The 27,178-nt window shown below is 46.6% G+C and overlaps 1 protein-coding gene across 1 annotated transcript in view; it reads left to right on the forward strand.

Annotated features, from left to right (window-relative positions):
* The window catches only part of LOC138567827 (uncharacterized), a 251,970-nt gene extending 225,849 nt beyond the window's left edge, over positions 1–26,121 (forward strand). The window contains exon 9 of the mRNA XM_069646326.1: positions 25,435–26,121. Coding sequence (XP_069502427.1) covers positions 25,435–25,557 — 123 coding nt within the window. The 3' untranslated portion in view covers positions 25,558–26,121. The remainder of the gene's footprint in view (positions 1–25,434) is intronic.
* The last annotated feature ends 1,057 nt before the right edge of the window (positions 26,122–27,178 follow it).

The following is a 27,178-nucleotide window of genomic DNA, read 5'->3' on the forward strand; positions in this document are numbered from 1 at the left end:
CAACTTAACCTTCACACTGAATCTGTTGGTTGTCTCCATGACCATCAGCCTTGCTTTACAGTGGTCAGAGGCATGGAAACTGCTCTCCTGAACATGTGTGAAGACCTGCTCTCACACCATGACACTAACCAACCTTCTGTCCTCATCCTCCTCAATCTCTCTTCTGCTTTTGATACTGTCAATCATGCCATCCTGCTCAACTGGCTCCGTGATAAACTAGGTATCGCTGATCAGGCCCTGGCCTGGCTGACATTCTTTCTCTCTGACCAAACCTCCCAGGTCCAACTTGGGTCATTTTTCTCCTCTATCTCTTTCTCTACCTGCGGTGTTGCCCGGGAGTCTAATCTTTCTCCTTGGCTTTTCAACCAATACCTGGCACCTCTCACCCACCACATAACTGCACTCTGCTCCAACTTTCACTGCTATGCGGATGACACTCAGCTCGCTTTCAGGCTCCCCTCAACCAATTCTTCTCCCTCTCTCATCCCGGACTGAATGTCTGCCAACCAGGAGTGGTGTGGCACCAATGATCTCTGCCGTAATGCCAGTAAGCCTGAGATCCTGTACATTGACTGACCAGCACCTTCCTTTCCTCTCACTGGCAGTCCACTCGGGGCCCTCTTCCTGCTCCTACATTTGAGGCTAATAACCTTGGGATCATCTTCAACTCCACACCCTCCTTCTCTCCTCAAATCTGTGATATCTCTAAGAAGTCAAACTACCAGCTGCAACTCCTCAGATGTATTCTTCCTCTCCTTACTTTCCCCCAAAAGCTCACTGTCTCCAGAGCTCTGTTTCTCTCTAGGCTGGACTATTGCAAAAAACTATTTCTATATCTACCTACCTCTACTCTCCGTCCTCTACAACTCATCCAGAACCGGACTGCAAGACATGAGCTTCACCTCAAACCCAGGGACTGCATCTCTCCAGCACTGAAATCTCTTCATTGGCTCCCAGTGGTGGCAAGGATCAAGTTCAAGACTCTCTGCATTGTCCACAAGGCTTTCTGGGGCCACAATACCTCCAACTCTCTCTAGTGAAATATCTTCCTCTCAAGCTCTTCGCTCCTCCATCTCCAACTCCTTGAGGGTCAGTCGCTTCTCCAAGCAACGAGTTGGGGGCAGATGTCTTTCTGGCGCCTCCATTTGGAACAGTCTCTCAGAAGCCTGAGGAGAACCATCTCTGGTTCCGGAAGCACCTGACAACCTTCATCTTTGCTTCTGCCTTCTCTCTTACTTTCCCCTGCTGAGTTCCTGTCTGATACACGCACTGGTCACCTAGCAACCCTCTGAATTTGGACCCAGGTGTCTGCCTGTCCATCTGCAAAACTGCACGGCCTCTTGGCACCCCCTGCACTTGTGGTCTGCATCTGTAACCCTACAATCCCCACTTGTGCACTTATTAAACACTTGCTTTCTGCACTTCTATCATTTGCATTAATTGTTGTTTCCTTGTCCTGCACTTATCCACCCTCCCCCCTCGGCACTTCTCCCCCATCTCCTCCGCACTTGCGCAATCTGAATGTCACTAGGCCTAGTAAGATTGCTTTTTTATCCTCCCTGTTTCCCCTTCCTTGCATTGTCACACCTTGAAACACTTATGTATAGGCGCGTTATAAATGCCATATCATATCATATCAGACAAGTTCACCTCGACTCTGGCCTATCAGCAGTTTTACAGCACCAAAAGGAGGATTTATGCAGAACCCTAGTTCTGAAGATCTCGTCAGGAATACATTATGCAGAATGACAAAGCTTGACAAAGCAAGAACAAATCTGGGCTACAATTGACAGAGAACATTTGGCGTAGTTTGAGCAGTACACAATTTGAAACCCTACATTATTTAGTCCCAAGTTTCTGTGGTGCCCCATATCCTTTCAGGGACTGTATATGTACATCCAGCATCAACTTGGGTTGCATCATTCCAATGCAAATGGCCTCAGTAAGCAATTTCACCATTAGGATGGGGCAGGTCCATAGAAGTGTCATACTCAATCTTTTTGCCTGGAGTGTGTGACAGAATGTCATCTGGTGTGAATTTGAATAAATATCTAGCTAATCCCTCTACTAATAGCCTACCTTGTATTTATATGTTCCAGGAAACTATGAAGCTCTGTCAATCTGTTATAGAAGCTTTCCACACCTTTTCTTGTCCAGCTTTGAAGGGTAGAGGGGGGAGACCTAGTGGAGGCTTAACCATTGTGATAGATCGTAACTTGGGGCTTAACTGTCTGTGGTAAGGAATTGCTCTTAGGCATTGTGTTGACTGGCGAGAACTCTTTGGAGCCCATTTTACTTCTTAATCTTTATTGGAACATGCTTAGAGCCCCCATTGACGATATTGACAATGGCTTAAGTGAGATTCTCTGCGAATTGTGTGAGAAGGGCCACGTGAACCGTGTGGTGTTGGGAGACTTCCATTTTTTTCGTGCCTATGGTACATGATAGAATAATAAAGTTTCTATTTCTAGTACTCTCCATCCCAATGTCAAGCGTGGTATCCATTGGGACATTTTCTTGGGGGGGTGGGATCTGGCTATGTTGGATCATCCCCCTAATTGTTGCCCATCAAAACATACTTGGCACAGAGCACCATATAGTTACAGGATTGACTTTTTATTGCTTATGGACTGAAGAGAGACTGTAGCTATCTGAGACATATTCAGGCTAACTTGGGGGATCATATCCGTTTGTTCTTTACCTTAACTCAATCTACTCCTACTTTCCATTTTAGGCTGGGTTTGATGGGGCTTACTATAAGTGAACAATGGAGAACTGTAATTTGAAATAGATACACTATCCTGAGGTTTAAACGTCTCCTTGTGGACTCTCTCTTGGATCCTGCCTATTCCTTTGGGGTGCGGATTAGTATTTATAGGCTGTTTGTTTCTTAGCAAAATATTATACTTGCCTGTCCCTTCAAGGTTAGTAAACTGGCTGATAATGCCTGCCGGAAGATCAGGGGACATTTTAGTGACATCAGAATTCATAAGTCTAAGTGCTGTAAAAGAAGAGATATGGTCGCTCTTAAAATAAAAGGGCCTCACTTTAACTGAGTTTGGGGTCGCAAAAAGAAAAATCATTCTCAGGTACAAAAATTATATTAAATCTCTAAAGATGGACCATTATCTTAAACAATACCAGACTATGATGGAACATCTATGTAAGGGAAAGGATGGTAAATTCTGGTCCATAGTAAACATGACCCTAGTTTCTAATAAGGAGGGATTAGATTGCCCTATACAAGCTGGTGTATGGATGACCTACTACTCGAATAAATGTACCTTACCTAAAGAAATATCCGAAGTTGGAGGTTCTGATTTAGGACCTCCTGTTTCTGGCCAGTGTACCGGCGACCATGATGACATCCTATGGGCTATTGGAAAACTCAAGCCTTCTCGTGCTCCAGATGGCATTCCAGCCTTTGTTCTCAAGGAAAATCTGGATTTGTGGGCCGACCTTCTGTTGCCCATGTTTAATTTCATCTTTGAGACACATACTGTTCCTGTTTCTTGGGTTCAGTCTATCATTGTGCCTATACATAAAAAGGGTGATGTTCTTGACCCCAACAATAGTAGGCCCATATCGTTTACTGACGCTACGAGCAACGTATTTTCCATCCTGCTTCGAAGGGACCTAAATTGTGAGGTCAAGGGCAGCTTTTTTCGAGTAAATTGCAAGTTGGCTTCAGAGAGGACCTGGATACCACCTTAAATGTAACAGTACTTGCTCACTTGAGACATTCTGTACATAAAACAATATCTTGTGATGTCTTTCGGGCCTCTCTGGACCTTCTAACGCATTTGATTGCGTTATTAGATCTAGGCTTTGGTCTAAGATGCTGGCTATGAACATTCCTCATAAGATGGTTCAGCTTCTATCACTTCTACATACCCATACTACTATCCGGGTTCACTTGACCAAGGAGGGGTATCTTTCCCAAGAGATTGCTAACTATGTTGAGGTCAAACAAGGCTGTACATTGGCTCCTATGCTCCTCAACCTGTACATGTGCGATGTGGAGGGACTGTTGTAGGGTGCTTCTATTGCACCCGCCGGGCTGGGGAGCATGAGGATAGAATGGATGACCTTTGCGGATGATTCTATTCTGCTCGATTGTACTCAACGAGGCTTCAGGACGAAAATGCAGTTATCCTTCCAATATGCTGTTGCCAACAATCTTATGCCCAATGCATCCACATCCCAGGTTATTGTCTTCACCGGAAGAACTAAGGTGTAGTTGTATGAGTGGGTAATGGGTCAGGAACAAGTCGATAAGGTTAAGGCAGTCACTAATCTTGGCTACAATCTTACCAACAGGGTTAGCCTTGAATGTTGGAAATCTGGTCTAATTGACAAAGTCTCTAAACTCAAAATTCAACAGGCAGAAAGTATGCACATTTTCTCTACTTCCTATAAACATTATTACCTTGAAAAGAAATGAGCCCATTCTCCTCTATGGTCGGGACCTTTCTACTCATGATATGGGACCTATCCTAAATGTCAAACAAGGAAAACTTTGGAAGGAGATTTTGAGTTTGTCATTGGATTAGCAGAATACGGTCATTCAACGTGAGCTCTGTTTAATATCTCTTAAAGCAAGGTATGTATGGAAACAACTCAGCAAATTTAGGAACATAAGTGACCCTCCAGAAAACACATTGGCCCTCATTACGACCCTGGCGGAAATCGAAAAACGATGGCGGAAATGCAATACCGCCATCGAATAGCGCTCGGTGCGATTATGACCCGTCACCGTAAAGTACGATGCCATTAGCGACACCGTAGTGAACGCCAACGCTAACTGCACCAAGTACGCGCACGCGCGCCATGCGAAACCGTAATTACCACCATGGCGCAACGGTACGCGAATTCTGACCCTAGCGGACATTTACCTAACGCCATCAAGCATGGCGGAAAGTACCATTCCGCCATGGTGAGAAGTACGGCATCGCGAACCAACCGTAAGAGGCCCTACTGAGTGCCTGTACACCACTCCCTGGCCACATTGCACAACTCCTCGTAGGTGCAATGAAGTCACACAATGCAACCAGTGAAATGTACAAGTCACCCATGCATGCCAACGAACAAATGAATGTAGGGGCTCCAAGTGCCTTGTGAGTGGCCATCCATATTTGCCATGTCACCATTGCCGTACTGATGCAGCACAGGCATGTGAAGGTTCAAGTACAGCAACATGAACTGAAATATGAGACAAAACAACAACAGGCCCCCCATCGCTTGACACCAGTGTAAGGCAACATTCAAAGCAGTATCCTGAGGGAGACTGCACCAGCCCTGTACTCCTGCCAGTAAACAAACCAACCATCAGCATAAGCATGTACCACACAAGTTGGCAGAGTGACTGAGCAGCCAGGCTCATCTCAAGAGGGGCCAATGGGAGCTGCAGGGCACAGATGGCACGAATACAGAAGCTATTCCAATGGACATGACCTCAGTCTCCCTCCAAGAAACGCACGCAAACACAGGCACCTGTGACCAGCCATATTCTGATAATCACATCATTCCACCAATCCACCTGGCTGACCGGCATCTGTTACACAAAAGCTAATCCCCCGCCCCTGAGCATGACATCATTAAAACAGTCATAATGGCAGCCCCTATCCCTGACCTCACTGGGCTTCGTAGGCAAACGCGCCCAGTACAGTACCACGCAACTATACTCAGAAGCCGGAACCCAATGCAGATCTTCTCACAATACATCGCTCCACAAATAGGAATATGCTACATTACTTGCAAAGAAGAACGCTACACGGTTAATATCAGAATAGAAATTTAATGCACAACAAAATCACCAAGCCCATACAGCTATTAGGTCATGAACTCCAAAATATATTTCATTATTGTGGGCTGCATCCGCAATAAATGACCAGCTTCTTCTTGTGTGACGCCCTGTACCTTCATGGTACACAGGGGCTACATTCACGTTCAAAAAGGCAACATGGAAGTGCCTAGAACCGCAGGGCCGTCCCATTAGGTAGGCACTAGTCCAGCTGAAAGGTCGATATGTTGCTCCTAGCCACTTGTACTGCGTAATGGCATGTGGCCCATTGGCGATCGTCCCATAAGATTGTAATGGTGCTCCACTGATTAACACGAAGCAGCAGGTGTCGGGAGTAAAAGCCATCTGCAGGAGTGGCATACAGATGGCAGCGGCAAAAGGGGAGGAGATACCTGTCACCCAAATGAAATGAAAAAGAATAGTATGGGCATCAGAACTTCATTTGAATTACTCACTTCAATGATCACACTAAATCCACAGCCATATGCATGCTAACCCACTCAAAAGGATTATTCCCACCCAAAAATCACTTGCGAATCATAACTATATAAATCGAGGTGAAAACACTATTACAAATGAGTGTTTGTGTGCATGCGTCTGTTAAAACAGAATCCATTAGATGGGATTAGTAACGTGCATAGACACAAGTGTTTGAAGGCGCGTCAAGACAGGGAGGGTTCAACAAGGGCAGATAGACGATGGTCCCACTATGGCAGCCCTGCATCACATAGCGCAGGCGAAGTGGATAGATTCCAAAAAGCCATGTACATGGCAAACTCTCTATTAAATCATCTGTCCATGCATCCATACATCATCCCCTCATCCCGGTATGAAAACGCCTGATTATTTACTCACATAACATGTGAAATTTCCATTGAGTCTGTGCGTAATGCAGTCTGCAAAATCCACTGTGCTCCAGCCCGGAATTCCAGTGTTGTGAAGTAACATGTATTTGGGAACGTCCGGCCTTATCGTCCACTACGCTATTGCGCATCCCATACTATTCATATCAATCATTGCATTCTCGCCATGGCCCCTGTCCGAAGGACATTAAACAATAGAACTTCATATCTGCAGTCAGACCTGTGGGCGTCTCCTCGCCGCTAGCTGAAAACCGAAAGCGCTGTCCTTCGAATTCCTCATTTGCAACATCACGTCGAAAAGGCATCTGTGACCGCTCGAAATCACAAATTCATCCATGTAGTGCGGCAGTGTGTGAAAATGGCAACTGGCTTCACTCAGAAATGGGACGCCCCGCCCGTCGGTGAACCTCGGTACAGTGCTGCATGAGGGTCCACCGTTAATCGAGCACTACATTCCACTGACCCTTCACAAGTTTGTTCGCGACTGTAAAGATAGTATGTGAAACAATGGGACCATAGCAGAATGAACATATGAAGCAATATTTCACTGCCATCGGGATTAAATACATGATTGTAATAGCAAGATGCCATGCGTCAAATTGCAGCGTTGTGTGCGGGACGTGCTCGCCCAAAGGGGATTGCAGCTTGCACAGGTGGAATGAATCACCACAGGTGGAGGCTATACTGCCTGAAAACACATAAATTGCACACCCAACCCCCTCCCACAACCACACCCACTCCAAAATGCTACCGGCAGGACTAGCGATGTTGGCCCTGGGGGACCTGATAGCACTGCAAGTACTCCAACTTCAAGAAGAAGACGAACACCAACTACTACAACAACCGGCCGCACAGAGGAGACGCAGGAGGAGGAGGAGGGCAAGGCAGGGCCAGCAAGGCCCACCAGCACAGCCACTACCACCACGCAGGCAGCCCGCAATCCCACGCCTCCGAGCTCATCCGTTCAACCTCACTGATGAGCAGATCCACACCCTCTACCGTTTGGACCGGGACACCATAACCGCCAGTGTGGACATGACACACGCTGACCTTGTCAGCATGATAGATAGCCCAACCGCCATCCCACCCCTACTGAAGGTGGTGTCTGTACTCCACTTCCTGGCCACAGGCACCTACCAGCACACAGTCGGACAGTTGCATGGCATTTCACAGCCACTGTTGTCACGGACACTATTGCAAGTGCTCGATGCCCTCCTGAAGCACGCAGACGACTACATCTCTCTACCACGCTCGGAGCAGGAAATTACGAACACAAAAGTGGGATTCCATGCACTTGCCGGCATACCGGGTTGCATTGGTGCCATCGACTGCACCCATGTGGAATTGGTTGTCCCACATGCCATGGAGGCCCAGTACCGCAACCGAAAACAATATCATTCTCTTAATGTACAAATGGTGTGTGACTCCAACAGGATCATTACACATTGTTGTGCCCGATTTCCTGGATCAACCCATGATTCTATGGTCTTGAGGAACTCTACAATACCACGCTACATGGAGCGACACGCAGGGAACAGATCCTGGCTACTCGGTGAGTCTCATTTCATGCATGATAATGTGGGGTATGTGATGCGGCAATGACCTGGCAGGAAGGGGGGGGGTGCGTACGTAGCAATGTCATTCCATAAACATCCTTTATTGTCCACATACAGGTGATGCCGGGTATCCACTGAAGAGATGGCTCCTTACACCACTCCGGAACCCACAGAACCAGCATGAGGAGGACTACAACCATGCCCACTCACGTACCCGTGTAGTCATAGAACAGGCATTCGGCCTACTGAAGGGTCGTTTCCGCTGCCTCAGCAGGTCTGGCGGGGCACTCCTGTACCGCCATGAGAAGGTTGCAAAGATGGTCATGGCATGTGTCATGCTACACAACATGTGCGTACGTAGAAATGTGCCCATGCCCCCTGACGCAGAACTGCAAGCACCTGAAGATGGTCATGATGAGGGTGGGGATGTGGCAGCACCTCAAGGAGTCCGCAGGGCACAGGAGGGCCGTGAAATTCGTCAGATTATCATAGATTCATGCTTCTAGCACTCACGCCTGGTGGCTGATACATGGACACAGGACTTGTGGCACTGTGTGTGTCTGGAACATGCACAATATGGACTGTACGCCTATAAAGGCCTCGTACACAAAGATCAATGTCCACACATCTCATTGGATGAATGTGAAATGTTTATAGCATATGTGAAATTATGTTACACACCCCATCGACCCGCCACCCAAGTCAGCCCAACACACCCCCCCCACCCTCCTACCTCCCCCCCGAACACCAGTGTCCAAAGATGCTCATTGTCAGTGGGCAGACGCTATTGCAAGCCCCCTCTCCGGGTATCAGGGGCACCCCTGCCTGTGGAGCGCAGGTTCCTCCCAGATCTACGTTGGGGGCTGCCCTGGACGGAACTGCAACGGATGATGTCTCTGCCTGCTCACGTCCATGCATGTCCCTAAGGGTTTGTGAGAGCTCCGTGAGCACACGGCGCACAGCGGCAAGTTCAGCACATACGTCTTTGGACGTCGCATGCAGTTCCCCCCTCAGGCTCTCTGTGCTTCTCTCCATTTGTACCCTCAGGCTCTCGGTGCTTCTCTCCATTTGTACCCTCAGGCTCTCGGTGCTTCTCTCCATTTGTGCCCTTAGTGTCTCTGTACTTCTCTCCATATCTGCCCTAAGTGTCTCAGTAGATGTTTCTATGGCTGCCTTAGTACCCCCACATTCATCAGCATGCTCCTTGAGGAGCGTGGCCAGTTGCTGCTGTTGCACGATCACCTGGTCGAGGGACTGTTGCCTCTGCTGGGCCATGCCTATTTGCGGTGGTGTCACAGAGGGGCTGATCACCTCATGTTGCCTTGCCACAGGGCTTGTGGGGGATGGCCAGTCGTCGTCTTGTGGGTGCACCTGCGTGGTATCCTCATGGTGTACGGGATGAAACAAACAGGGGGATTGAGACAGGTCATGGATGGATCCTACATCGACAGCACCGTTTTCTGTGTCGGAGCATGCTGCCATTAATGCAGTGTCACCTATGGTGCTGCTGCCACCAGAAGCAGTGCCTTCTGTGGCATCCATTGGGGGGACCATTGGGGGGACCTGTGGTGCTGCTGTTGTGGGCATGCTGGCTGCTGGGGTGCCTGTTGAAGTCCCCTCCTGTGTGCTGCCACTTGATTTGTGCTGCTGCCGTGTCTTGATCCGTGCAGCTGAGGTGGAGGGTCTTTGGCCGTTGGTCTTGGCCCTCTTTGCAGGTGTGCTGGTAGGGGTGTCCTGGAGTTCGTCGTTTGAATCAGACCCTGTGGTGGAGTAAAGGAGGGCGAGCGTTATTAATGGGTCTGTGGAAATTGGAATGGCAATGTATCACATGCATTGGGGTGGTACCTGAGGGTGATTTGGGTCAGGGCCCTGGAGGTGGTTTCATTTTTGTGTGGATTGAGGATGCAGTTGTTTTGCAGCCTGCAGTTAGGGTGTGCATGCTGCACGTGTAGAGGGTGTTTTTAGGATTTTTAATTATTTATGTATTTATTGTGACTTTTAAAGTGCGCTATCAGGCCAATGTATGTGGACGTTCTCATGGACATGTGTTTCTGTTGCACTATGTGGACACATGGTACTTCACATGATTGGACATTGTGGATTTAGCATTGTTTTATTTGGCCCACCTACCTGATTCTTCGGATGTCTGCACTCCTTTCTCCATCCCTCCGACTCCCTCTATACTCTCCATTCCAATGGTGGAGGCACAGATTTCTTCCCAGGGGGTCAACTTGATGGGTGATTCCGATCCTCCCATGGTAGCTGTGGCAATGTTACGGTTGGCGGATAGTATGCTCCGTACGCGTATCCGCAAGTCGTCCCATCGCTTTCTGCATTGCTGTGGGTTGCGGGGTGCGGTCCCCACCGCACTTACCCGCTGTGCCACCAGGGCCCATATGGCCTTCTTGTTCGCAAGTGCCGTCCTGGTCATTTGCGTCGAGAAGACGACGGCAGCATTCTCCTGGAGGGTCTCTGTGAGCACGGTGAGTTCCTCATGGGAGAAGTGGACCTGCCGCTTGCGGTCGCACGCTTTTTTCGCTACTTTTCCCATTTTTGTTGTTTTCACTAGGGTGGATTTCGGGTTGGGATGTGTCTCAGGGTAGGATTTTTTATGGTTGTGTTGGGATTCTGATTTTATAGGTGTACGGCGTGCTGTTTCCCGTTCCGGGACCATGTTTTTACTTCCGTTTCCGTATATTTACGGTCACCGTATTTTCCGATTGCCGCTCATTACGGTGACCGCTATGATGGGTGGCGGAATTGCACCTAGGGCGCCGTACGACGGCGGTGAGGGGCGTTTTGGGGACATTTCCACCATCGCGGACTTTGCACTTCCGCCATGGCGTAGTGCTCGTGCCCGATGGGTCAGAATTAGCCGCACTTTACTCCGTCGTGCAATGGCGGAAACACTATTTACGCTATGGCGGTCAGGTCAGTTACTTTCCGCCAGGGTCGTAATGAGGGCCATTGGCCCTCATTACGACCCTGGCGGAAATCGAAAAACGATGGCGGAAATGCAATACCGCCATTGAATAGCGCTCGTTGCGATTATGACCCGTCACCGTAAAGTACGATGCCATTAGCGACACCGTAGTGAACGCCAACGCTAACTGCACCAAGTACGCGCACGCGCGCCATGCGAAACCGTAATTACCACCATGGCGCAACGGTACGCGAATTCTGACCCTAGCGGACATTTACCTAACGCCATCAAGCATGGCGGAAAGTACCATTCCGCCATGGTGAGAAGTACGGCATCGCGAACCAACCGTAAATGGCCCTACTGAGTGCCTGTACAACACTCCCTGGCCACATTGCACAACTCCTCGTAGGTGCAATGAAGTCACACAATGCAACCAGTGAAATGTACAAGTCACCCATGCATGCCAACGAACAAATGAATGTAGGGGCTCCAAGAGCCTTATGAGTGGCCATCCATATTTGCCATGTCACCATTGCCGTACTGATGCAGCACAGGCATGTGAAGGTTCAAGTACAGCAACATGAACTGAAATATGAGACAAAACAACAACAGGCCCCCCATCGCTTGACACCAGTGTAAGGCAACATTCAAAGCAGTATCCTGAGGGAGACTGCACCAGCCCTGTACTCCTGCCAGTAAACAAACCAACCATCAGCATAAGCATGGACCACACAAGTTGGCAGAGTGACTGAGCAGCCAGGCTCATCTCAAGAGGGGCCAATGGGAGCTGCAGGGCACAGATGGCACGAATACATAAGCTATTCCAATGGACATGACCTCAGTCTCCCTCCAAGAAACGCACGCAAACACAGGCACCTGTGACCAGCCATATTCTGATAATCACATCATTCCACCAATCCACCTGGCTGACCGGCATCTGTTACACAAAAGCTAATCCCCCGCCCCTGAGCATGACATCATTAAAACAGTCATAATGGCAGCCCCTATCCCTGACCTCACTGGGCTTCGTAGGCAAACGCGCCCAGTACAGTACCACGCAACTATACTCAGAAGCCGGAACCCAATGCAGATCTTCTCACAATACATCGCTCCACAAATAGGAATATGCTACATTACTTGCAAAGAAGAACGCTACACGGTTAATATCAGAATAGAAATTTAATGCACAACAAAATCACCAAGCCCATACAGCTATTAGGTCATGAACTCCAAAATATATTTCATTATTGTGGGCTGCATCCGCAATAAATGACCAGCTTCTTCTTGTGTGACGCCCTGTACCTTCATGGTACACAGGGGCTACATTCACGTTCAAAAAGGCAACATGGAAGCGCCTAGAACCGCAGGGCCGTCCCATTAGGTAGGCACTAGTCCAGCTGAAAGGTCGATATGTTGCTCCTAGCCACTAGTACTGCGTAAGGGCATGTGGCCCATTGGCGATCGTCCCATAAGATCGTAATGGTGCTCCACTGATTAACACGAAGCAGCAGGTGTCGGGAGTAAAAGCCATCTGCAGGAGTGGCATACAGATGGCAGCGGCAAAAGGGGAGGAGATACCTGTCACCCAAATGAAATGAAAAAGAATAGTATGGGCATCAGAACTTCATTTGAATTACTCACTTCAATGATCACACTAAATCCACAGCCATATGCATGCTAGCCCACTCAAAAGGATTATTCCCACCCAAAAATCACTTGCGAATCATAACTATATAAATCGAGGTGAAAACACTATTACAAACGAGTGTTTGTGTGCATGCGTCTGTTAAAACAGAATCCATTAGATGGGATTAGTAACGTGCATAGACACAAGTGTTTGAAGGCGCGTCAAGACAGGGAGGGTTCAACAAGGGCAGATAGACATTGGTCCCACTATGGCAGCCCTGCATCACATAGCGCAGGGGAAGTGGATAGATTCCAAAAAGCCATGTACATGGCAAACTCTCTATTAAATCATCTGTCCATGCATCCATACATCATCCCCTCATCCCGGTATGAAAACGCCTGATTATTTACTCACATAACATGTGAAATTTCCATTGAGTCTGTGCGTAATGCAGTCTGCAAAATCCACTGTGCTCCAGCCCGGAATTCCAGTGTTGTGAAGTAACATGTATTTGGGAACGTCCGGCCTTATCGTCCACTACGCTATTGCGCATCCCATACTATTCATATCAATCATTGCATTCTCGCCATGGCCCCTGTCCGAAGGACATTAAACAATAGAACTTCATATCTGCAGTCAGACCTGTGGGCGTCTCCTCGCCGCTAGCTGAAAACCGAAAGCGCTGTCCTTCGAATTCCTCATTTGCAACATCACGTCGAAAAGGCATCTGTGACCGCTCGAAATCACAAATTCATCCATGTAGTGCGGCAGTGTGTGAAAATGGCAACTGGCTTCACTCAGAAATGGGACGCCCTGCCCGTCGGTGAACCTCGGTACAGTGCTGCATGATGGTCCACCGTTAATCGAGCACTACATTCCACTGACCCTTCACAAGTTTGTTCGCCATGCGTCAAATTGCAGCGTTGTGTGCGGGACGTGCTCGCCCAAAGGGGATTGCAGCTTGCACAGGTGGAATGAATAACCACAGGTGGAGGCTATACTGCCTGAAAACACATAAATTGCACACCCAACCCCCTCCCACAACCACACCCACTCCAAAATGCTACCGGCAGGACTAGCGATGTTGGCCCTGGGGGACCTGATAGCACTGCAAGTACTCCAACTTCAAGAAGAAGACGAACACCAACTACTACAACAACCGGCCGCACAGAGGAGACGCAGGAGGAGGAGGAGGGCAAGGCAGGGCCAGCAAGGCCCACCAGCACAGCCACTACCACCACGCAGGCAGCCCGCAATCCCACGCCTCCGAGCTCATCCGTTCAACCTCACTGATGAGCAGATCCACACCCTCTACCGTTTGGACCGGGACACCATAACCGCCATTGTGGACATGACACACGCTGACCTTGTCAGCATGATAGATAGCCCAACCGCCATCCCACCCCTACTGAAGGTGGTGTCTGTACTCCACTTCCTGGCCACAGGCACCTACCAGCACACAGTCGGACAGTTGCATGGCATTTCACAGCCACTGTTGTCACGGACACTATTGCAAGTGCTCAATGCCCTCCTGAAGCACGCAGACGACTACATCTCTCTACCACGCTCAGAGCAGGAAATTACGAACACAAAAGTGGGATTCCATGCACTTGCCGGCATACCGGGTTGCATTGGTGCCATCGACTGCACCCATGTGGAATTGGTTGTCCCACATGCCATGGAGGCCGAGTACCGCAACCGAAAACAATATCATTCTCTTAATGTACAAATGGTGTGTGACTCCAACAGGATCATTACACATTGTTGTGCCCGATTTCCTGGATCGACCCATGATTCTATGGTCTTGAGGAACTCTACAATACCACGCTACATGGAGCGACACGCAGGGAACAGATCCTGGCTACTCGGTGAGCCTCATTTCATGCATGATAATGTGGGGTATGTGATGCGGCAATGACCTGGCAGGAAGGGGGGGGGGATGCGTACGTAGCAATGTCATTCCACAAACATCCTTTATTGTCCACATACAGGTGATGCCGGGTATCCACTGAAGAGATGGCTCCTTACACCACTCCGGAACCCACAGAACCAGCATGAGGAGGACTACAACCATGCCCACTCACGTACCCGTGTAGTCATAGAACAGGCATTCGGCCTACTGAAGGGTCGTTTCCGCTGCCTCAGCAGGTCTGGCGGGGCACTCCTGTACCGCCATGAGAAGGTTGCAAAGATGGTCATGGCATGTGTCATGCTACACAACATGTGCGTACGTAGAAATGTGCCCATGCCCCCTGACGCAGCACTGCAAGCACCTGAAGATGGTCATGATGAGGGTGGGGATGTGGCAGCACCTCAAGGAGTCCGCGAGGCACAGGAGGGCCGTGAAATTCGTCAGATTATCATAGATTCATGCTTCTAGCACTCACGCCTGGTGGCTGATACATGGACACGGGACTTGTGGCACTGTGTGTGTCTGGAACATAACACAATATGGACTGTACGCCTATAAAGGCCTCGTACACAAAGATCAATGTCCACACATCTCATTGGATGAATGGGAAATGTTTATAGCATATGTGAAATTATGTTACACACCCCATCGACCTGCCACCCAAGTAAGCCCAACACACCCCCTCCACCCTCCTACCTCCCCCCCAAACACCAGTGTCCAAAGATGCTCATTGTCAGTGGGCAGACGCTATTGCAAGCCCCCTCTCCGGGTATCAGGGGCACCCCTGCCTGTGGAGCGCAGGTTCCTCCCAGATCTACGTTGGGGGCTGCCCTGGACGGAACTTGCAACGGATGATGTCTCTGCCTGCTCACGTCCATGCATGTCCCTAAGGGTTTGTGAGAGCTCAGTGAGCACACGGCGCACAGCAGCAAGTTCAGCACATACGTCTTTGGACGTCGCATGCAGTTCCCCCCTCAGGCTCTCGGTGCTTCTCTCCATTTGTACCCTCAGGCTCTCGGTGCTTCTCTCCATTTGTACCCTCAGGCTCTCGGTGCTTCTCTCCATTTGTGCCCTTAGTGTCTCTGTACTTCTCTCCATTTCTGTCCTAAGTGTCTCAGTAGATGTTTCTATGGCTGCCTTAGTACCCCCACATTCATCAGCATGCTCCTTGAGGAGCGTGGCCAGTTGCTGCTGTTGCACGATCACCTGGTCGAGGGACTGTTGCCTCTGCTGGGCCATGCCCATTTGCGGTGGTGTCACAGAGGGGCTGATCACCTCATGTTGCCTTGCCACAGGGCTTGTGGGGGATGGCCAGTCGTCGTCTTGTGGGTGCACCTGCGTGGTATCCTCATGGTGTACGGGATGAAACAAACAGGGGGATTGAGACAGGTCATGGATGGATCCTACATCGACAGCACCGTTTTCTGTGTCGGAGCATGCTGCCATTAATGCAGTGTCACCTATGGTGCTGCTGCCACCAGAAGCAGTGCCTTCTGTGGCATCCATTGGGGGGACCTGTGGTGCTGCTGTTGTGGGCATGCTGGCTGCTGGGGTGCCTGTTGAAGTCCCCTCCTGTGTGCTGCCACTTGATTTGTGCTGCTGCCGTGTCTTGATCCGTGCAGCTGAGGTGGAGGGTCTTTGGCCGTTGGTCTTGGCCCTCTTTGCAGGTGTGCTGGTAGGGGTGTCCTGGAGTTCGTCGTTTGAATCGGACCCTGTGGTGGAGTAAAGGAGGGCGAGCGTTATTAATGGGTCTGTGGAAATTGGAATGGCAATGTATCACATGCATTGGGGTGGTACCTGAGGGTGATTTGCGTCAGGGCCTTGGAGGTGGTTTCATTTTTGTGTGGATTGAGGATGCAGTTGTTTTGCAGCCTGCAGTTAGGGTGTGCATGCTGCACGTGTAGAGGGTGTTTTTAGGATTTCTAATTATTTATGTATTTATTGTGACTTTTAAAGTGCGCTATCAGGCCAATGTATGTGGACGTTCTCCTGGACATGTGTTTCTGTTGCACTATGTGGACACATGGTACTTCACATGATTGGACATTGTGGATTTAGCATTGTTTTATTTGGCCCACCTACCTGATTCTTCGGATGTCTGCACTCCTTTCTCCATCCCTCCGACTCCCTCTATACTCTCCATTCCAATGGTGGAGGCACAGATTTCTTCCTAGGGGGTCAACTTGATGGGTGATTCCGATCCTCCCCCGGTAGCTGTGGCAATGTTACGGTTGGCGGATAGTATGCTCCGTACGCGTATCCGCAAGTCGTCCCATCGCTTTCTGCATTGCTGTGGGTTGCGGGGTGCGGTCCCCACCGCACTTACCCGCTGTGCCACCAGGGCCCATATGGCCTTCTTGTTCGCAAGTGCCGTCCTGGTCATTTGCGTCGAGAAGACGACGGCAGCATTCTCCTGGAGGGTCTCTGTGAGCACGGTGAGTTCCTCATGGGAGAAGTGGACCTGCCGCTTGCGGTCGCACGCTTTTTTCGCTACTTTTCCCATTTTTGTTGTTTTCACTAGGGTGGATTTCGGGTTGGGATGTGTCTCAGGGTAGGATTTTTTATGGTTGTGTTGGGATTCTGATTTTAAAGGTGTATGGCGTGCTGTTTCCCGTTCCGGGACCATGTTTTTACTTCCGTTTCCGTATATTTACGGTCACCGTATTTTCCGATTGCCGCTCATTACGGTGACCGCTATGATGGGTGGCGGAATTGCACCTAGGGCGCCGTACGACGGCAGTGAGGGGCGTTTTGGGGACATTTCCGCCATCGCGGACTTTGCACTTCCGCCATGGCGTAGTGCTCGTGCCCGATGGGTCAGAATTAGCCGCACTTTACTCCGTCGTGCAATGGCGGAAACGCTATTTACGCTATGGCGGTCAGGTCAGTTACTTTCCGCCAGGGTCGTAATGAGGGCCATTGTATGAAATGCTTTCTGTCGTTATGCATGTTTATTCTGTCCCTTCAATGCAGAAGTTTTCATCTAGAATGAATTTGGTCCTGGTTTCTTCGGGGGTAACGTTGGAAGATCTTATCCAACGACAAGGGATAGTGAAGTGGACTCTCTTTAGGGCCAACTGGGTGGAGACTGCTGATCTTATTGCCACATATTTGACCTTTAGAGAATATTCTAATTTTGGGCATGCTAGGGAATGTCTGCCACTTTATCTTCAAAGGTTTCCATCTATGAAGAATCGACTGAGCTAAATGCGATTTAGGTTTAACCAAATGCCTATTCTTGAAAGGTTTAGGCACTGGAAAAACTTTCCGACAACGCTGGCACTTAACCATCTTGAGAACCAATGTCGATTCTGTGGTGACAAAGATTCATGTGAGACTTTGAGACACATAGTTACCATGTGTCCTTACTTTTACGCTAAGCGTTTTGAGAGCTTCAAGGACAGATTTGATAGTGAATTGGAAGTGTCGACAAATCTTTTCTGGTGTAGTTGCATGTAGGGCACGAACATCTGTTTGATCTTGGCGCTGAATTAGTTTTTGATGCTAGTAACTATAGAACTGGACAAAGAAAATCTTGCTACGTGATGAGCTACTACTAGATCTATTGATTGATCATGTCAATAATGTGAAAGTAAGTGGCAGGTATCCTACTGTTGTGCATGCATTGTTTCTATGATATCATATCATGTGCAATTGTATCCTATGGCATTTGTAATTCACCTAAACCCATGTCTAGCAAAGCGCAATGAGGCCAGAGAAGGGAAACAGAGGGGAGACAGAGACAACGACCCTACTAGGCCAGGTGTGACTTAGATCGCTCAAGTGCATCGGTGCAGAGGTGGGGGAGGTACAGTACATGGGAAAAAGAACAAATGACAATAAGTAAAAATAAGGGCCAATTGTGCCAAGTGCACGGGTAAGTGCACACAACAAGTGGTGGATGCACTGTTAGGCATTCAGAACACAGTCCTCATGTTCAAGGTTTGCTAGAAAGCCAGTGCAGGGGTTCACATGGTGGGGGGGTGACATAGGCCCGACATCACAGAGTCGCCAGGTAAGTTGTGCCAATCAGTTTATGTCAAAAACCAACAAAATAAGTCCCCACAGGTTACACTCTATAGGTAATGTGGTGTATGAATTACCCACACATACCTCGTTTTCGCTGAACAACAAAAGCGCAGAAATGCGAGATCAAGGATCACTACTTTCTGGGTGTGCTAATCAGTATTCCCAGTTGGTGTCCTAATGTTCTCTGTATGTTCAAAGTAACATCACATATGTATATCGGGCCAGAATGTATACCATTATCTGGATCATTTCACACAGTTTTGTCTCTTGGCTGAACATAAGATCTAACCAGAGACTCCAAAGTACTTTTCATCATTTAATACAAAACATTAATCAATCTTTTATACAAAACCTCAACAACATTTTGCAAAGCATGTAGCAATATTCTTTTAAAACAAGCTCAACTTCAAGCATGTTACATAGAGAAAAAAGGCAAGAGTCATCTAAATTAAACATAAACCATAAATAACAATAGTGGTTAAGTAAAAACAAACTAAGCAGAACAAGCAACAAATGAAAAAAAGAGAAATAATAATAATAATAATAATAATAATAATAATAAAGCAAAAAAGAGGCTTTCCATTAAGCATGTAATTTCGCTAAATATCACAAAAGTTGGATTCATATCCTATGATAAAGGATCTTGTTCAATAACTCAGTTTGAACCCAACTTCAGTTTTAGGAGTCCAAAAATATATGTTCCAAAATGGCCAAGGTGTATTCAATTGTTATTTGTGGTAACATTTGGGGTTAGTGGCTAGTGTAGATTAGTTCATGTATCGGCACTTGCCCACTGTTTCTTCCAATTCTGCTAGAGTCGGGGTTAGTGGCTAGTGTAGATGGATTCATGTATAAGCAGTAGCCCACTGTTTCTTACAATTCTGCTAGGGTCTGTAAATCAGTTTACGTCAGGCAGTTAGCCGGGGAGAGGAGCAGAAACAGCAGATGCTTAGAGAAAGGCTTTGAGGTGCTCCTGGAACTAGCAATGGTTACCCTCAAGGGTCACGGGCAGGGAGGCTGTTGCAGCGGGAAGCACCAGGCAGAACAAGCACATCTACCACCAACAGTTTTTTTTTCAGAACGCCTGACCCTGAAGGAGTTGGAGGCGGATGACGGAAGAGCTCGCACACACAGATATGTAGGGAGTTACAGTTGAAGGTATTGAGGTCCCAGGGGCCAGAAGGCCTTCGGCATAGTGCAGTCTTCTCACTTTATTCCTCACAGCCACTGGGAGCTATTGGTAACATTTCAGTGCAGGAGAGATACCACCCAAAGTTGTGCGCACGTCTTCTGGATGCGTTCCAGAGGGTGGAGTGTAGTAGGGGGCAGATTTAAAAAGAGCCTGTTGCAATAGTGCGTCCTAGACAGAATACAGCAGTGCAGACAGTGATCTTTTGAAAAGTTGCTTTTGCTTGTTACGATACATTCAATGCTGCTATTGGTGGCATTTCTATACGATTTATGTAGGAGGTGGGTTAGTGGGGAAAACATTTCATAGCATTGTCGGAAGGAAAGCAGAGAGTTCCTGTTTCGATATTACACTCTATGATATGGGTAAATGAGAACGTTGCAAGGACATATCACTGAAGTGGTACTTCATGGTAAAGGATGGGAAAAAAAACAGTATGCTTTTAAAGAATGTAATGGCCGCTCAGTGGCAGATACTGTGAGCAGAGGCACTTATAACACAGTCATACACATAGTGCAGAAAAGGTTTCTGTACCTCCATTTTGTGGTGATGGGTGCGCAAGTGGATGAATGAGGTTGCACAAATCTTGCAATCTTTCACTGAACTTTCTACTGGACATGTGTAGTGATTAGGTGTCTTTGTTGCTTGTGCAGAAGGAGCAGAATGCTGAGTGAGTGACACATAATCTTGGTTGTGAGAATGTTGATGTATGATTCAAGGGTTCTATGTTGGTCAGTTGAGAGATGTAAGCCTACCTGGGAGGATACAGGTGTATGTTGCCCTGAACCCAGATGTACTTGACCTTATATGATTATCACAATGTACTGGAACTTAATTAAATAAGTTACTGGAACTTTGCCTGAGGTCTTAGTCATCTGTGGGGAACCCAGAACCCTACAACGTGCTGACCAGTGAAAGTACACTAGCAGGCTGAATTTGTAACGGTACCTATGAAGTGTTGTGCAGAACTGACAGTGTTAGATGGTAATGTCTTGGATGGCATTGGTGGAATTGTGTGTGCCAATGAGGTTGTGCTGGACAAAAGTTAGTGGAAAGGGAAGAAAGACTACTCCTGATTTACTCGGGTACAGCCCTTGCGGTACTTTGGGCACTGCATGTGCCACAATCTGCACTTCTTACCTTGCTGGCCAATGGACATGGGACTTTTGGGATTATCCAATCAGGTACTGTGGGTGTGGTTCACAGGAAGTGGCGGTCAAACTGCTGTACATTATACTCTGCGTAGTGAGGCTGGCTGACATGGCAAAACACATTGGCCCTCATTAGGACCCTGGCGGTAAGGGGTTTACGCTAGCGTTAGCTGCGCCGACCCCTTACCGCCAATTCCGAGTTCCCAGAGCGCCATGGTCATTTTTCCGCCCGCTTTTTGCGGGCGTAAAAATCCATGGCGCTATGGGACCTTGGTGTTAATTACGCCACCGTAATTTACGGTGGCGTAATTAACTCCTTCCCCACTCCCATTATACCCTATGGGGCCGAAATGGGAATGGGGAAGGGTAAATGGGTCAATGGGGACTTACCGCCCCGCCGACCTCGGAATGGGGCGGTAAGTCCACCATCCGCCATGGCGTAAACGGACTTTACGCCATGGCGGAAAAGTCCGTCGATGGCGGAAAAAATCCGCCAGGGTCCTAATGAGGGCCATTGTGTTGCCTATAGGTGATGCCTTTCTACTAGATCTGCACAAGTATTCCCTGGAAAGAAACTTTGATGGCAATTTCGGGTTGGAAGGAGTGGTTGCATTGTAGAATGGTGTCTATGAGTGATGCATATGGGTTATGTCTCTTGTTAAGGCTTGTTCCATCGACTGAAGACGTTGCTAAATCTAGTGAAGAGGCTTTTTCCTACTGCTAAGCTGCTTTTCTCATCCATAACACCATGCAGCGTATGGGACATTGGTCATGGAAGCTATTCTGAGCCAGAGGCAGGAAGGTGTCTCATCAAAAGAAGCATGTATACTTTTTTGTCCGCTGCTGGGATGTTCTTCTGTAACAATGACCTCATTAGTTGTGGAAATGCAGAATATTCCCAAACAAATGTCATTTCTTTGTCGCCCATTGGTAATGCTGCACAGGATGCGGTGAAGAGTTTACTGTAACAATTTCCACACAAGAAAACACAAAATAAAATAAAAAGTAACAAAAAGTTGTTTCTCTAGAAGCATCTAAAAAAAGTCTCTTTTCAGAGCTGCCCCTTAGAACAACTCCCCCTACCCTGGTTGAAAGTTATTCCCCCATGCTCGCACGCAGCATGAAAGCCACATCCAGGGATTTTCAGGATGGCGGCCATGGAAATCGGACTGTGCAGCCACAGGGATTGTGCAACAACGTTTCTGGGTGTGATGTGTACGCAGAGGGCTGTTGTACAGAACTGATATTGTTACATGGAGAGCTCTTCAATGTCATTGGTGGAAGCGTGTGGAACTTTTTTTACAGTACGCAATGACGATGTGCTGCAAAGACGAAACTAGAAACAGAAGATGGAATGTTTCTGCTTCATTGGGACACGGCACTCACCGTGCGCATACTCCCCTTTTCCGCTAGCTACCCATGAGATTGGGACAATGGGGACTATCACAGCTGCGGGTATGGGTCACAGCAAGGCCCATTCATAATTTTCTCCATTACTGTATGTACTCAGCTGGATTTATATGGTTGCTATTAGTTGCAGGCACACTGTAGCACAGCAGATCTGGTGCACCATTACATACAGGGCAAATCTATGTGGCCTGCTACTCTTTTCTGAAAAGCTTCAAACAGATTGCACAGCACCTCTGGGGTGTGCCCTTTTGTAGGGTTGCTAATGATAACTTTCACCCGGAAAGCAGGACTGCATTGTTCCAAAACATACATACATGTGCAACGGCACATTTGTGATGTCATCTTTGTGGTCGTGGGTGTTAGTACGTGCAGAGCACAGTGGTATGGTACCTTACCATAACTGCCAAATTTATGGGGTTTTTCGGTTTCACCTGTAACCATAACATCCTTGTAATAACGTTTGGCCATTGAATTGCATAGGTCTTTACTAGTGCAACTTAACCGTAATGTCCCTTTAACAACGTTTTTTGTTGTTAAAATGTTTGTTATATATGAAGGGTGCTTCTTGGTTGCTAGTTAGGTTTCTATTAATACAATGTCAAAATAGCATCAGAGTGATATCTTAGTTCTGTACTCTAGGGTAGCACTGCTCCAGTGATAAGAGACTCAACTCTCTATAAATGTAAATTCTAAGAGTACCATTGGCATCTTTTGACTCCTCATTAAGGTAACAAGGTTGTTGTCTACTGGGGAAACATCCAGGTCTTGAGGTGTCTCCAATAAATGAGATATCCATTTATGGTAGCAAGTTCCATGTTTTTTTTTTCTCAATAAGAAAAGCTCTACTTTTCTTTCTAACTTGGTGAACAGTTTGTTTTAACAATTTTACAAATACAAAACCTCTGGTTTGGTGTATTGAGTCAACCTGTTCATGAAGAACTGAGAGCCATCCATATATAATATGCTGATGCATTCATTATACAGCATCAAGCACTCATTGTGATGCACATGAACAGAACATTATCCATGCAGATTCTAGTATCTGAGTGAATGATGGCAATGCTTGGTAAAAGAAAGATAACCCGGGCACATGATGTGAGCACCTAAGCATATCATGTTAATACATGGCAGTATTTTCTGGGAAAAAGGGAAAGGGTGTGACTACCTACATATGTCATGGCAGTGCCTTGCAAAATTCCTATCCAATGTATATATAGGCCTCAATAACTACACACCGGTTCAGGCACTGCGGCTTGAATTGTGGCGTATCTCCCTGTCTGCACAGATAGAGCAAAATAGAGCTAAACTCTATGTAAAAATCAAATTTGCCCGCCCTGAACCCCTGTTGTATATCCTTCGGGAAGGCTTGGAGGGAGGTAAAACGGATGCCATGAACAAATTGCAGGAGATAAATGACCAACCCTTTGATAGAATTGGATGGTCTCCCAAATGGGAATACGGGGAAGGGGTTGTGTTAAAATCTCTCAAGGGTTTGATAGAGAAGTGGGACTGGGTTGCCACCCATGACAAGGTAGCTACTATGAGTTTTCTGTGTATGTTTGCCAAGATGCCTTTCTTATATAAAAAGCCTCAAAACGACTTGAAATTGATGCCCTCTCAGGCTAATCGTAGAATATTTCTGTATATTAGACTTAACCGCCTGAATGTATTAGGGGAAGGGGAGCCTGGACTGGTGTTCCAGTTGAGAGAAGGAATTGCAGACTCTGGGCCTCATTACGAGTCAGGTGTTAAGGGGTTAACGGCGCCGTAAACGGCGCCGACCCTTAACGCCTGATTCCGAGGTCCCTTAGCGCCATGGTGAGTTTAACACCTGCTTTTTGCAGACGTTAAAATCCATGGCGCTAAGGGACCATGGTGCTAATTAAGCCACTGTAATTTACGGTGGCGTAATTAGCGCCTTCCCCACTCCCATTATGCCCTATGGGGCAAAAATGGTAATGCGGAAGGGTAAAATGGGAAATGGGGATTTACCGCCCCAATCACCTTGGAATGGGGCGGTAAATCCGCCATCCACCATGGTGTAAACGTAGTTTACGCCATGGCGGTAAAGGTACGACACAGGCGGTAACTTACCGCCTGGGTCGTAATGAGGCCCTCTGTCTAGATGATACAGTGGTGGAAACTGCTAGGCATGTAATCACCTGCTGTCCGATGATGAGGTCAACCTATGACAAATATTTTGCCAAATTTGAATATGATCAGGTATATATTGTAAGTGAATTCTTCTGGTTGTGGTGACTCTCTGGGATGAATAATAGATTGGTCATTGCTATTACCCAGATTTGGTAGGTGGTCAAAGAACGCCTGCGAAAATTTGAAGAGGTGGTAAATTGCTGACAGAGCTAGATACCTAGCCTAGACTGACCACTGGACATTATACCCGCTGTTATCACATATTTCATGTGTTTCAATATCTCTTCTGTTACTACCTGCTATGTAAGTTTGTTGTGCTCATCGTATTTTATGTCCTTTGTCTCCATTTTTTTTATTAAGTTTTAATTCATAACCTTGGCCTGGTTTTCTCCTTTCTTTTATATGTGTGCTTGTCTTATTTTATGTAATTAAGTTTATTCTCTTTTAAAATGTTACTGTCATTCTGTATGAATTTTATGAATTGTAATTATATTTGGTATGCTAGGATATACATTTGTGAAAAGTGCAATGAACTAAAACACAATTTAAAAAAAAAGGCTATATAAACACCAAAACTGCTGATATGACCAATGCATTTTCATGTATTTTCTGAAAAAATATATTTACTGTATACCAAATAATTTTAGTGAGATCATTCAGTTAGGTGCTGGATCTAATCCGTTTCTATAGTGTTACAGTAGGCATAGAAATGGGTGGCCTGAGTAAGGTGCACCTTGTGTGCCATATCTATCAATATATGTTTTATGGTATCTGCAGGAAAATAGAACTGACCACATTCTTGTATGTATTGTTCAAGGGAAATGATGACAACCTAGTCTATGCATCGCTGGACATGGAAAAATCTGGGAAGAAGACCACCAAATCGAATCAAGAGCAAGATGCCGAAACATTGTACGCTGCAGTGAGAGTCAACCAATAGTTTGATTCAGTGACCACTGAATAGGCCATAGCCTACTCCATCAGGAGGATCAGGGCTTAACCAAAACACCATCATCATGTTATCAGATATAACATTGGGACATTCCATTCAAAGCTAGGGATGCAACCACTCAGATTAAATGTTTGATGAACGTGCCATAGCTGCCCATTGCAGTTGTTTTTCAATGTGTAGATTAAACCTGGGAGTTCTGCAACAGGTCACGACCCAGAATACTGCATCATGATGACAGAAAGGAAGTATGTTTCTTGTAGATCCATCAAGTGGCTGCTCTTTTCTTCAGAGGGAGATGGTCTCATCCAGACAACACCCATCAATATCTGAATTACTGTAAGAGAGGTATAATCCTAAATAAAGTCTCATTGAGATGCATGCACACATTTTTTACCCATATTTTAGATATTTGTATTGAGAGCAAAATAAAGAAAAAATGTAAATTTGAGATGTATATTAGAATGTTATTTAAATATATGCAAAATATTTGTTTGGGATTTAAAGTGTTATTGGAGTTCAGTATCTACCTATGATTAAAAGTATGTCCTAAAACTGTTCGAATTTTAATTCCAGAAATAGTCAGAAAAAATAATTTTGTGGGGATATAAGAAATTAATGTTCAGTTACAAGATTACTGGTAGTATAATTTAAGAAGGATTACTAAAAAAAAGAGCTCATTGGGGAGTTTTGATTAGTAATGTAAATGATTATCATTAAAATCGTGTTATGGATCCAGATAATTGTACATTTCATGACTATCATTTAACAACAATTAAAATTGCTAATATAAAACATGGTCTGCAACATCTGTAGCAATACCAGACTTGTGGCTGTCTGTGTCCCATTGCTGGCAACTAATAGAAATCAGGATTTCCCAAGGGATAGATCCCATACCCTATACTCACGACCACCATAAAACATGCTATCACTCAGGACTTGGGTACCTCATGCATCTCCCTGCCAAAGAAATGAAGTCATATATATATGTTATGATGTTGTACAATATGTAAAGCTAAAACAAATGTGTATGCTAGGAAGAACGTTCACAAATGTAGCATTGAAGAGCTACCTGTGTTGCTCTGCTGCTTGACACACTGATATTCTTTCCACTTTGTGGGGAATTATTATGTGGATATCACATATTATAATGGTTCCCCCTACCTTTAACAATCAGATCATCTGTGATGCAGATAGTGAATTTCAATTTGGAAAATTCCATCTTACCTAAACAAGTATTTTATCAGATGCAATAGTGAGAGTGTGTAAGTGGTGACACAAGTCCAGCTAGTTTACCAACCCACCCAAAACAAAAATTGCACAATTTGCCTTGTTCTGCCTTTTTCAAATTCTTGAATGAGTGAGGGCAACCCCAGTTTAATGCTTCCAAAACACAACAATATCATACCTAACCTTGAGACAGGTGGCACATTTCATAATTACAAACCCAATACTATATAAAAACACAGTCCCAATAACATAGGGCTATAGTGTGAAAGTTACAGTTTACAAACAAAGACTTTCACAATAGGCACGATAAAAGGAAATGTGTTGTTCCTATATACATGCGTCTACCTAGAACAAATATGAAAAATGTATTAGAAGTGACAAT

This window comes from Ambystoma mexicanum, chromosome 1p (assembly GCF_040938575.1).
Source record: "Ambystoma mexicanum isolate Mex_15411 chromosome 1p, UKY_AmexF1_1, whole genome shotgun sequence".
NCBI classification, from domain to species: domain Eukaryota; kingdom Metazoa; phylum Chordata; class Amphibia; order Caudata; family Ambystomatidae; genus Ambystoma; species Ambystoma mexicanum.